This window comes from Capra hircus, chromosome 3 (assembly GCF_001704415.2).
Source record: "Capra hircus breed San Clemente chromosome 3, ASM170441v1, whole genome shotgun sequence".
Taxonomy (NCBI): domain Eukaryota; kingdom Metazoa; phylum Chordata; class Mammalia; order Artiodactyla; family Bovidae; genus Capra; species Capra hircus.
Window position 1 is genome coordinate 71,058,592 of NC_030810.1, and position 12,784 is coordinate 71,071,375.

Below are 12,784 nucleotides of genomic sequence, written 5' to 3' on the forward strand. Positions count from 1 at the left end.
AAGAGGAGAAGATGAGGGTGGTGATGTGGAAGGAACAGGAGACCAGGAAGTGGGGTGAGGAGCTTGAGGGTGGCAGATCTCCCAGCCTGACCTTCTTAAGACTCCCGATTCATCTAGCATCTTCCCACCCGGACCCAATTCCACTTGCCTTTCCTGTGGCATACAACCAAGAACTCAAAAGGCCTGTTATTTGGGAGTCAGATAAATAGGATGCAGGAGTGTTTGTCCACTTTGTTGTTTCATGAGTTTTTCCTTAGGTTTTCGAGATAGAGCATGAGGGTTTAGTGAGGGGACAAACTGCACACTTGGGGGGGCACCATACCAGCAAACAGATGTCCTGAATCCAAATCCTCTGTGACCTTCAGGAAAATCTGTCCAGAAGGAAAAAGAGAATTTGGTTTAGGCATTCCCAGTCTCCAAAATATCTAACCCAAGCTCAGTTCTGTTGGGTATTGCTTCATAATGGGAAGGGAATACATTATGACTCTTTATCTAAGAACATATTCTTCTGTAAATACAGAAGTGTGTGCACATGGTGACCACAGCTATGTGAAATATGTGTGAGTACGGATGAAGGCAGGAGGAAGCAAGCCAAAGTGAAGACAGCTGCTATGCCTGGGCAAGGAATTATGGCTTTTTGCTTTCACGAAATTTCCCTTCTAGGCTTTTGTGTTAGACTTTGGCAAGGAACTTCCTCTCTGGTGCCTGACAGAAACCAGCAGGAGTCTCTGCCTCACCTCTTCCAGGGGAGTGTCAGAAATTCCAAAACTGCTGAGTCCCAGGTCAGCCAGCGTCTCCTCCAGCTCTCTGAAAAGGCTAGCATATGCTCTCTGCTTGAAATTCTTATTTGGAAGAAGGAAGATGAGTTCTTGACCGATGCATTCTACCAGCTTCGCCTCTGGAACGTGGTGGCGAACCATATCCATCAGTTCATTCACATCCCCTAAGACAAGAAAAAGGCTGACATCAACTGTTTTCCAGAAGCTGGAAGACAGGGAGCTTACCCAGGTCCTCTACTTTCTTCTGTTTTGTGTTTGAGGAAGGCCCATCTCCTTTATCAGTAGTGACTCTTGTGGAGGAATATTGCTCCATCATGTCTGTTTTTAACTTAGTTGACCCTGTGACAGGCACTGAAAGGGAGATGGAGATGGAAGCCAACTCTCCCCAAATTATCTGTGTAACACTGGGGCGCTCACGTAACATTTCCTGTGCCAGGTTTCTCCTTTGTTTGATTAAATGTTCTGTTCTTTACTAGCTATGGAACATCAGGCAGGTGAAACCATAGTTTCTTCATCTGTATAAGAGAAAAATAGTGGTACCCATATTATTTTTATGTGTGAGGCTTGGATGAGTTAATCTGCAGAAACCACTGAGAATGTTCTGTCTGGCCCATAGATGACTGATAGCTGCTCTTCTTATCATGAACATCATCTCAAGTAAGAAAGCTCTTGTCATCAATGTTGCTCAACCTTAAACACCACAAACCTGAATCAAAATTGCTTGCATTTTTCTGGTCTGGCGTGTGTGTGTGTGTGTGTGTGTGTGTGTGTGTGTGTGTGTGTGTGTGTGCGAAGTTGCTTCAGTCGTGTCCAACTCTTTGAGACCCTATGGACTGTAGCCCGCCAGGCTCCTCTGTCCATGGGATTCTCTAGGCAAGCATACAAGAGTGGGTTGCCATGCCCTCTTCCAGGGGATCCTCCCGCTTCAGGGATTGAACTCATTTCTTTTATGTCTCCCGTGTTGGCAGGCAGATTCTTTACCACTAATGCCACCTGGGAAGCCCCAAGGTATATGGGACTTGACCAAGAAGTAGACCTGGGCCTGGTGACCAAGCCAGATGAGAACCCCACTTCCTACATCACACCCCCAGGCCTGGCCCAACGTTTTGGAGGACTGTGCCACTTCCCTCAGAGTTGCATCTGCCTCCTCAAATAAACAAAAAGTCCCAGCTCACGGGAAATGCAGAAGGAAATTGAGACACTGTGAAGAAGGACCAGGGGATGGAGTGCAGAAAGCACAGCATGGGGTAAAGGGAAGCATCCAGTATCAGGTATTTACCTGATATACTCATGCAATCAGAATTGAATTTTATGCATGAGCATATGTTGCTTTAAAATTAAAAATCTAGAGATTTCCCCAGCAGTCCAGTAGTTAAGACTCTGCCTTCTAACACAGGGGGCACAGGTCTGAATCCTGGTCAAGGAGTAATATCACACATGCTGCAGGGGATGGCCCCAAATTAAACAAATAAAAAAACTTGTTAAAAATCTAATTAGCATGCATTTAAACAGATAGTTCCCTAGAATACTGTTCTGAGAAGCAGGTCAAAGGGGAAGGGATTCTGGGTGTTTTGTGAGTAACACTCTCAGAGTGAGGATCACCCAGTGAGTTCTCTTTTTTCTTTGTTTCAGAAATGACTCATGCGGAGGGATTTCGTGGCTTTCAACCCAAATCCTTCTGCCTAGCCAGACTAGAAGGCTTGTTTTATGTCAAACATGCAAATGAGACTCAATTGTCTACAGTTCCAGATGACTTCATGCAGGGGCTAGAGGGCTCCTCGTGGGAGGAAGCAGCTCTGCCCTAACCGCTCTCCGGGGTCATGTTCATTGTTCTCTGAGGAAGGAAATCGAACCTGAAGCTGCTGGATTCCCAGGAATTGTGTCTTGGATGTGTGTGTCAGCCTTTCCAGAAGTGGTCCTTCAGGGCGGCAGGGCTTTCAGCATCTGGCAAGGGGGTCTGCCAGTGTGTGTGGTTTGCGAGTCTGTATGAGTGGAAAGCCTCTCAAGGAGCTAATGGGAACTGAAATTATCTTCCTTCTCTTATTTGGGGCACAACAACTTACTGTGCTTCCCACTATTCACATCATCCCTCTTCTATTCAAAGAAAATAAACCTTTATTTAGAAATAAAGTAATAGTTAAAAAATTTACCCCACCCAGCAGGCTCTGTTTGCATATTGACTTTGGTGTGTGTGTGTGTGTTTCACTTCAGTTGTGTTTGACTCTTTGCAACCCCATGGACTGTAGCCTGCCAGGCTCCTCTGTCCATGAGATTCTCCAGGCAAGAATAGTTGAGTGGGTTGCCATGCCCTCCTCCAGGGGATCTTCCCAATCGAGGGATCCAACCCATGCCTCTTATGTTTCCTGCATTGGCAGGCAGATTCTTTACCACTAGTGCCACCTGGGAAGCCCCAGTAATTAAACATATTCATCTCAAAAAAATTATCTGGAAAGCAGGGAGGGGCCTACAGCAAGGCAGACTAGGAAAAAGACACAGAAATGTTCTAAGAAGATATGTTTGTGTTCATCACAGGTTCTGTCAGTGCCAGAGAGGGTGAGAGAGTAAATATGATGCAACCCTGGGCATTTCCCCTCAGCTTTTAAGCATAGTGCATAAATACTGCCTTGTTTTCTTGTTTCAGATTTTAGTTAGAAAAACATTTGTGCTTAGGAAACTTTGTCTTTTCTTTAATAAGCAAATACTTTCCCCTTCATTAACCTGGATCAGCACATAGTTTTAGTTTTGTTCCTACTTAGGAATATGGGAAATATGGTATTCCAATTGTGAGGACAATCCCTCCCCCTCCCTTCTCTCCCGCCCAGGCCCCTCCCCACCACCCCCAAACAGGAAAGGATGAGAGGCAGGCATTAGCAGAGAATAGAAAGAGCTTGGAGAATAGAAAGAGCTGTTGACAAGCACTCTGGGGCCAGGAAGTCAGGTCCTGTATCAGAAATGCTTCCACAGTTAGAGTCTCTGTTTTGCATCTTTCTGGAGGTGGCTGCTGCTGCTGCTGCTGCTAAGTTGCTTTGGAGGTGCCCCTTACAAGGTTTAACACACTGTATCTAATCCAAGGGAGAATCACTCAAAATTAGGAAACTGGGAGAAAATCTGGGAGTGTAACAGGGCTATACATTAACCCACAGATTTGGCATCTACACCATGCAACCTGACTCTCTGGAGAAGTTCACTGTGAGGGCTGTGCATTGCCGAGGCTCATAGGGCTCCAGCTGGCACCTTTGGAAGACCTCCTCTCCTGATACTGGGGAAAGTGGCTTGGATCCAGGCAGGGGGACCCCAGAAATGCAGGCTTAGTATGGGCAAGGGCTAGGAGTAAACAAAGACTGGGTTCCTCATTAAAGGGAGAGGGCCTGTAAGCCCAAGACTTCAACTTTCTTTGGGAATGGAGGAGGAGACAAAAACTCAAAAGAAGAAGACGAGCAACTGCATGACCATGAGCTTGAGAAGCACACAGAGAGTTCTCTTTGCTCCCATTGAAATGCTTGACAGCTGGACACACCAGCAAGACCCAGAGATGATTGCCAGACCAGGACCAAGGTACAGCCTGCTTGAGTCCTTACCGTCCAAGACTTGTTCTGGAGTCATCGGCTCAGCACAGGCTGGACACCTGACAGAGAAGCCCTTAGACGCACAGCTGCAGGTCCCCTACAACAGATGGACGGCAGTCATTCCTACAGCGCCCCCTGACATCCCTGATGCCCACTGCAGTCACCGCCATGCTTTGTGTCTCGCACCAAGTGTGGTCAACACATTTTTCTTCACTGTTTTAATCTATTACTTCATCTGAACATTTCAGGGTGTGGCTGTCTGATTTCGTTCTGAGAGTGTGTGAATCAGGCACCGAGAGAACATTGAAGGATTCCTTTGGCTTGTCATCACTTATGTGACAGCTGTAGGTCAGCCCATGCGAGACTTTCTGCTTCTCCCTCTCCGGGGATGCACAGTGGGCTGTGGAAATCTACCCAGGACTGGAAAACACAGAAGCAGCCAGACACCTAAACTACAGGGCTGAAGGCATAAATAATACTATAATACAATAAAAACAAGCATGACAGGACAACTGGAAGGTGAGCAGTGCCTTTTTAGGAGCCCAAAGCACATTTATCATACTTTATCTCATTTATCTTCACCACATCCCCGGGAAGCAGAGTGGCAGTTATCAGCTGCACTTTCTATGTGGAAAAAACCCAACAACAATGAGGAATTAAGGAATTTGCTTAAGGCGACAGTCTGTTCACCTTGAAGCCCACACTTGGACCTGGGATTCTTGACACGCTGAGGTGGTCTCTGCTAGTTGGCATTTTATTCATATCAACATTTCTAGGTTATAGTTACTAGGGAAGCTTTTTCTTAGCTTTCATTTGCCAATGAAATATGGGGTTAATTAGCTAACATAAATGTTTGAATGAAAAAAGGAAGCTTGAATAACTACTGTCCTTTAAACAGTGTAACCTTGCAGAATAAATCATTCCTTCCCTCTATGTTGCATGAAACCACATGTGTAGTTTAGGATTCTGGCCTGTAATAATTTCAGGTCTTTTAAGCTAGTTGGTTGAAGCATTTCTGTAGGAGAGTTCAGAATGTTCTATTATCAAAATCTACAAATGGTTCCAGAAACAAAGAGGTCAGTTCTGCTGGCTGGAGTCTGATTTGGGTAGAAGTGTCTGGAATGACGTTCCTTCTCACCCAGGACAGGCTTTTCCCCTGGACAGACACAAACCTCGCAGCCTCTTCCTTGGCTCTGAATAGTCTTCATCTTGCGCACCAAGGTTAAGTAGAAGCCTGTGCCAAAGCAGTTCTTCAGGAACAGTGGGGTTCCAGAGCAGTAGAGCCGTCCCTGGGATATGATGGCGATGCGGTCCCCGAGGATGTCGGCCTCGTCCATGTGGTGAGTGGACATGATGATGGTTCTGCCTGCAGAGGCAGGGGTCAGGGGAATTACCAGGCAGGCCTGGGTATGGATGGGAGAAGGTGTATAGCAAACTCCATATTCCATGGGTTGCAAAACTGGGAGTTAATAAATAAAAACAAGTATTCTGCAATACAGTCTAGAATATTAGAATAAAAAATACCAATAGGTACCATTTTATAGCATCCTGCATATTGTAAAGCACTATTTTATAGAGTATTTCTTCCTTAGCAGAGGGCCTGATGCAAATAAACCACCACGTATGGGACGTATTTATTACTGTCAGTCAGTATCTATTGAGTTCTGTAGTATATTCTCTGGGTCATTAAGTGCTACATTTATCATCTCTGCAAAGAACACACACACACACACACACACACACACACACACTCTCACACTTACATTCTTTCATACTAGATAGAGATGTCCTTAAAATAAAATGGTAATGAGGATTCCAGGAAGGCAAATACACCACAGGATTAGATCACGCTGTCACTTTTATGATGGCTCTGCTTGCTGTCTTGTCTGGGTCTGTGCATCTGGTTTCAGGTGCCATGACAGAGGAGGGACCGTCCCATTGAGATACTTCCATCCACAACACTGAATATAGGCTCGTCACCCTCACACCTGGTTTTCATAGATAATTCGGGTCCCTTTGTCAAGGGGGATTTTACTTACAGCTGCTCCCATTGTTCCAGGCAGAAGGGTTTTGGGTTGAGAGAACTTTCTAGAGCATTTTGGGAAATAGGCTGCTTCATCAGTAATTCTCTGCTTATATTTGGGTAAAAAAACCTCAGGAGGCTTCACTTGGAACTCAGACTCCCCAAGCCAGTGATAGTGCCACATCTGAGGGTAGTCGTGGCTGTTACTACAGTGAGCTGCAAGATGCCAGGTGTGAGAGAGTGGATTGCACACATTTAGCCTCAGCAAGAGCACAGGTGATGTGCAGTGGCCATTACCTGAGCGATACTTCAGGAGCAGGTCCCAGATTGAGCGACGTGAGTAGGGGTCCACCCCAGAGGTGGGCTCATCCAGAACCACCACCTTGGCATCTCCCACGAAGGCAATGGCCACGGACAGCTTCCTCTGCACGCCACCTAGAGAGACAAGGTGGTGGGGTCACGGGAGCTGTGGACGACGTGAAGGAATGGCCCAGGGCTGGCCACATAAGGAAGGTACCTTAGATCTAGCAGCAGCTTCAAGCTGCCTCCTTAGATGTCCACAGTGTTTGGAACCCTAAGTGGTTCAGGCCTTATAATGCACAACAGAAAATCCCTGCCTCCCAGGATCAGACCATGTGAAGACTGTTCTCACATTTTTAGTTCAAACACATAAACCTCAGAGCACATAGAGCCCAGGCTGCTGCAGGATAGTGTTCTATGTAGAAAATAATCCAGAGGTGGGTTTCTCTTAGATGCTCAGAATAACTTTATAGATTATTCCAACCCTTAGGAGCTCTCCTGTTACAAGTCTAAGAATACACACACACACACACATACATATATACAAGGCTCTGTGCACTGGGAACCCATGGATCGACCATCTGAAGCCCTTTTTCCAATACCAAGCACCTGATAGATCCTGAGCCTCTTCGTTCCTCTTGTGGTGGAGGCCTGTGTCCTCCAGCATGGCTTCCATCTCCAGCTGGGCCTCGTCCCAGGACCTCCCTTTCAGCTGCGCGTAGAACAGGATGTGTTCAGCCACGGTGAGGCTATGGGGATGGGGCAGTGAGAAACACAATGCGCTCAGCGTTTCCACTTGTAACAATTTACCTTATAGAGATAATTAAAGATGAGCACAGAGATTTAGCAATCATGAGGCTCATCATGTTGTTGTTCATAACAGAGAAATGAGACAAAATATTGATCCTACCAAAATATCTGACAGCTTAAATAGCACATTATACAATGGAATAGTATGTATACATTAAAAATTATTTTATAGAAGAATACATAACAGCATGAAAAAATTTTCATGATATCTTAGGTTTAAAAAAGCATTAAAATATCAGGTTACTAAATGGTAAGCAGAGTTTTATTCTCTTTTATAATTCCAAATATATGTATAGCTATACATGCATGAGAGAAAGCTTTGAAAAATTAAATATCAAAGTGTTAACAGTGGTTTCCTATGGATGGTGAAGTTACAGGTGATTTTTAGTTTCAATCTATATTGCCTTCCTTCCTGTGATCCCTCCTTCCTTTATTCAGTGACTGTATATAATTTCTTATATAAGAAAAGTTTGGGAAAAAAGCAACTGAAAAACTTCCTCAAAAGTGTTTTTAATGCCTGGCTGAAGAGGAAAACAGGAGCCATGGTCCCCTCTGTGCGTCCCCTTGTGGTCCCTGAGAGCAACTTCTGGGCAAGTTCTGAGCAAGGGGCCCCAGGACCAGCCACCCTGGCAGAGAGAAGGCAGTGCCAGTCTCCTGAGCAGGAAGACCTCAGCATTGAGCATGAGAGAAACAGTCTCATGTTCTGAGGGACCTTCTCAGTGCCAACAGGACAAAGGACCCCAAATGTGGGTGAAGCCGCTGAAGAGTATGGCCTCTGGCCCCAGAGCCAGCACCCCTCAGCTGTGCTCTAGAGAACATGTTAGGGGAGGGCAAGGTGAGGTTAGGGCACCGGGAGGGTCCCAGTTCCTGTTCTGCTTACTGGTGGAACAGGATGTTGTGCTGTGGACACATGCCAAGGCTCTGCCGGATAGCATCCAGGTTGGTTTCAATGTCCTTTCCCCCAACAAGCACAGTCCCGGATGTCGGTGGCAGCAGACCAGTCATGATGGACCTGCCAAAAGCAGAAATCAGTGGCAGAGAGCCTGGCCTTTAGGAACACCTTAGGACAGCAGCCTCCACCCCAGGGTCAATGAGGACTCTCAGTAATTCTACCCATGCCTCTCAGTTTAACCCAAACCATCACTAGTGGCAGGAACCAACAGTTTCCCAGACAGGGCTTAGCACTAGTGTGTACTCAAGACCCCCAGGAGGGTGAGTACATCTGCCTTCCTTCTGTGCTTCTCTTATGCCCTAGTGCTCACAGGCAGGTGCCGATGGGCCTCTGGGATTTCCAGCTGCAGAATGCTTGCTTATAGCCAGGGGTCTCTCCCCGACTCAGCCATCACAGCTCCTGGTGCTGTGGGGGCTCAGTTAATGGTATTTAGCACATGGGTCTATGTTTTGCCTGATGTCACCACCACAAAGTGCTAGGTCTTGGTGAGAAGCCCAAGCATTCAACATGTATTTGTTAATTAGTTGATTGAACCCAGGCCTGGGAATTCTCAGAACAATTTTGGATCCAAAGTAAGAAAAAGCCCAACAGCACTGTTAACTTATTTTTGTGAAATGGGAAATGATGACTCTCACTTCATGGGGTATTTTGTGAGGATTAAATACAATTATTACCTCTAAAGCACTTAGAACAGTGCTTTATAAAGGAAGTGCTTTCATTAAGGAAGAGTCAAAAATGTTATACTACTTTTATTAAGCGTTGTGTTCCAGCCCCAGGCAATGCTGCGTTTCTCATGCATGAAGTAATATACTTGGGTTTGGGGTCCTCTGACCACATTAGTTAACAAGGAGAGAAATGAGATGCGTCAGCGCTGCTCCTCCCAGCTTTGTCCCTGAGTCGGATACAATCTCAGACTCTCTGAACTTGTCTGTTGATCAACCACTAGAGGGAAACAGAACCAAGTGGAATGGCACCAGCCCCACATTCCATTGGTACTGAACCCGCCCTCAGAGAACATTCCAACGCAGGGTGTACACGGCTGTTCCTTCCTGGGGCTCCGCAAAAAGCCACAGGACTTGATGAGTGCATTCACATGGCTTCCCTGCCCCTTGAAGGGCTGCCCCTGCTGTTCCTTGGGGAACCTTAGATGGCCGTGTTCTCTTTATGCAGATGGCGCCTGGATCCCGTAGAAAAGCCAGGGGAGTGTCCTGAGCTGAGGACTCCATGAAGAGCCTTCATCTTCCCTGAACTTGGTTTTCAGTTGCTCAGCTTTTTATTATTTTGGATCCGAAATTGTTGTGGTGATAATTCCCAGACCTGGGTTCAATCAGTTAATTAACAAACACATGTTAATGCTTGGGCTTCTCACCAAGACCTTGCCCTTTGTGATGGTGACATCAGACACAACTTGGACCCATGTGCTGAATACCTTTAACTGAGCCCCTAGAGTGATGGGCTTTCTGGTGGCTCAGACAGTAAAGAATCTTCCTGTCATGTGGGAGACCAGGATTCGATCCCCTTGGTCAAGAAGATCCCCTGGAGACTGGAATGACTGCTCCAGTATTCTTACCTGGAGAATCCCATGGGCAGATGGGCCTGGTGGGCTATAGTCTATGGGGTTGCAAAGAGTCGGACACGACCAAGCAATAACACTTTCACTGCAGCACCAGGAGCTGTGATGGCTGAGTTGCAGAGGGATCTCTGGCTGGAAGTGAGCATTCTTTATGTCTCTTTTTCTCCAGAGCTACCACCAACCCTCATAGGCAGGAAAAGGAATGCTCTTTGAAAGTAAGTAGTGCTCTACAGGCTTCTCAGGTAATGCTAGTGGTTAAGAACCCACCTGCCAATGCAGGAGACTTAACAGATGTGGGTTTGATTCCTGGGTTGGAAGATCCCCTGGAGAAGAGCATGGCAACCCATTCCAGTAGTCTTGCCTGGAGAATCCCATGGGCAAAGAGCCTAGGAGGCTACATTCCATAGGGTCACACAGACTTGGACACGACTGAAATGACTAAGGCATTCAGAGGGTAGCCATCTATCAGAAGAGCATGGAAACCAGATGTAAGGAATCCCCTCCATCATTGCCTTGGTTTGCATGTGGATGGGCACAGTATCCCTGTGTGGAGAAACTGATGCTTTAACTTAGCCTCTAATGGGACTGGGAAATATTTTTCTCAGAAGAGTCACTGAGGACCCATGAGGGATATTTCTTAATGAGTGATAGAGAAAAATCTGGTGGCATAAGATGGCAGAGCAGAAGGACGTGCGCTCATCTTCTCCTGTGAGAACTCCAAAACTACAACTCGCTGCTGAACAACCGTTGACTGGAGAATGTTGGATCCCACCCAAAAAAGATACCCCACATCCAAGGGCAAAGGAGTAGCACCAGTAAGATAGTAGGAGGGGCGAAATCACGTTTAGAATCAAACTCCTTACTAGCAGAGATTCTCAGAGGGCTCAAAAAAACCTTGTGTGCACTAGGTCCCAGAGACCCCACAGAGACTGAGCCAGAACTGTGTTTGAGTGTCTCCTGCAAAGGTACAGGTGAGCAGTGGCCTGCTGCAGGGGGAAGGGGCTCTGGGTGCAGCAGACCTGGGTATGGCATAAACCCTCTTGGAGGAGGTCGCCATTAACCCCACCATAGAGCCACCAGAACTTACACAGGACTGGGGAAACAGACTCTTGGAGGGCACAAACAGAACCTTGTGTGCACCAGGACCCAGGAGAAAGGAGCAGTGACCCTACAAGAGACTGACCCAGACTTGCCCATGAGTGTCCGGGAGTTTCCAGCAGAGGCATGGGTCAACGGTGGCCTGTTGCAGGGTCGGGGGCACTGAGTGTGGCAGTGCTTGCATGGGACCTTTTGAAGAAGGTTGCCACTATCTTCATTACCTCCCCCATAGTTTGGCCTCAGGTGAAACAACAGGGAGGGAACATAGTCCTCAACAGACAATTGGATTAAAGATTTGCTGAGCATGGCCTTGCCCATCAAACAAGACCCAGTTTCCCCCTCAGTCTGTCTCTCCCATCAGGAAACTTCCATAAATCTCTTATCCTTCTCCATCAGAGGGCAGACAGACTGAAAACCACAATCACAGAAAACTAACTGATCACATGGACCACAGCCTTGTCTAACTCAATGAAACTATGAGCCATGCCATGTAGGGCCACCCGAGATGGACAGGTCGTGGTGGAGAATTCTGACAAAACACAGTCCACTGGAGAAGAAAATGGCAAACCAATTCAGTATTCTGGCCTTGAGAACCCCACGAACAGCATGAAGAGGCAAAAAGAGAGGACACTGAAAGGTGAACTCACCAGGTCAGTATGTGCCCAATATGCTATGGGAGATCAGTGGAGAAATAACTCCAGAAAGAATGAAGAGATAGAGCCTAAACAAAAACAACACCCTGTTGTGGCTGTGACTGGTGATGGAAGTAAAGTCCAATGCTGTAAGGAGCAATATTGCATAGAAACCTGGAATGTTAGGTCCATGAATCAAGGCACATTGCAAGTGGTCAAACAGGAGATGGCAAGAGTGAAGACTGACATTTTAGGAATCAGTGAACTAAAATGGACTGGAAAGGGTGAATTTAACTCCTGACCATTATATCTACTGTGGGCAAGAATCCCTTAGAAGAAATTGAGTAGCCATCATAGTCAACAAAAGAGTCCTAAATGTAGTACTTGGATGCAATCTCAAAAACAACAGAATAATCTCTGTTCATTTCAAAGGCAAACCATTCAATATCAGAGTAATCCAAGTGTGTGCCCCAACCAGCAATGCTGAAGTTGAACAGTTCTATTAAGACCTACAAGATCTTCTAAAACTAACACCCAAAAAGATGTCCTTTTTTATTATAGGGGACTGGAATGCAAAAGTAGGAAGTCAAGAGATACTTGGAGTAACAGACAAATTTGGCCTTGGAGTACAAAATGAAGCAGGTCAAAGGCTAATAGAGTTTTGCCAAGAGAACACACTGGTCGTAGCAAACACACTCTTCCAACAACACAAGAGGAGGCTCTATACATGGACATCACCAGATGGTCAATACTGAAATCAGATTGATTATATTCTTTGCAGCCAAAGATGGAGAAGCTCTATACAGTCAGCAAAAACAAGACCAGGAGCTGACTGTGGCTCAGATCATGAACTTCTTATTGCCAAATTCAGACTTAAATTGAAGAAAGTAGGGAAAAGCACTAGACCATTCATGTATTACCTAAATCAAATCCCTTATTATTATACAGTGGAAGTGACAAATCAATTCAAGGGATTAAATCTGATAGACAGTGTCTGAACAACTATGGATACAGGTTTGCGCCACTGTACAGGAGGCAGTGATCAAGACCA

At 46.1% G+C, this 12,784-nt stretch overlaps 1 protein-coding gene across 1 annotated transcript in view; it reads right to left on the minus strand.

Moving 5' to 3' along the window:
* Positions 1-12,784, minus strand: part of ABCA4 (ATP binding cassette subfamily A member 4) — a 138,448-nt gene that overhangs the window by 45,695 nt on the left and 79,969 nt on the right. Inside the window, exons 18-24 of the mRNA XM_018045782.1 lie at positions 8,359-8,490; positions 7,278-7,417; positions 6,666-6,803; positions 5,518-5,711; positions 4,358-4,442; positions 738-943; positions 323-371 (exon numbers count right to left, since the gene is read on the minus strand). Coding sequence (XP_017901271.1) covers positions 323-371; positions 738-943; positions 4,358-4,442; positions 5,518-5,711; positions 6,666-6,803; positions 7,278-7,417; positions 8,359-8,490 — 944 coding nt within the window. The remainder of the gene's footprint in view (positions 1-322; positions 372-737; positions 944-4,357; positions 4,443-5,517; positions 5,712-6,665; positions 6,804-7,277; positions 7,418-8,358; positions 8,491-12,784) is intronic.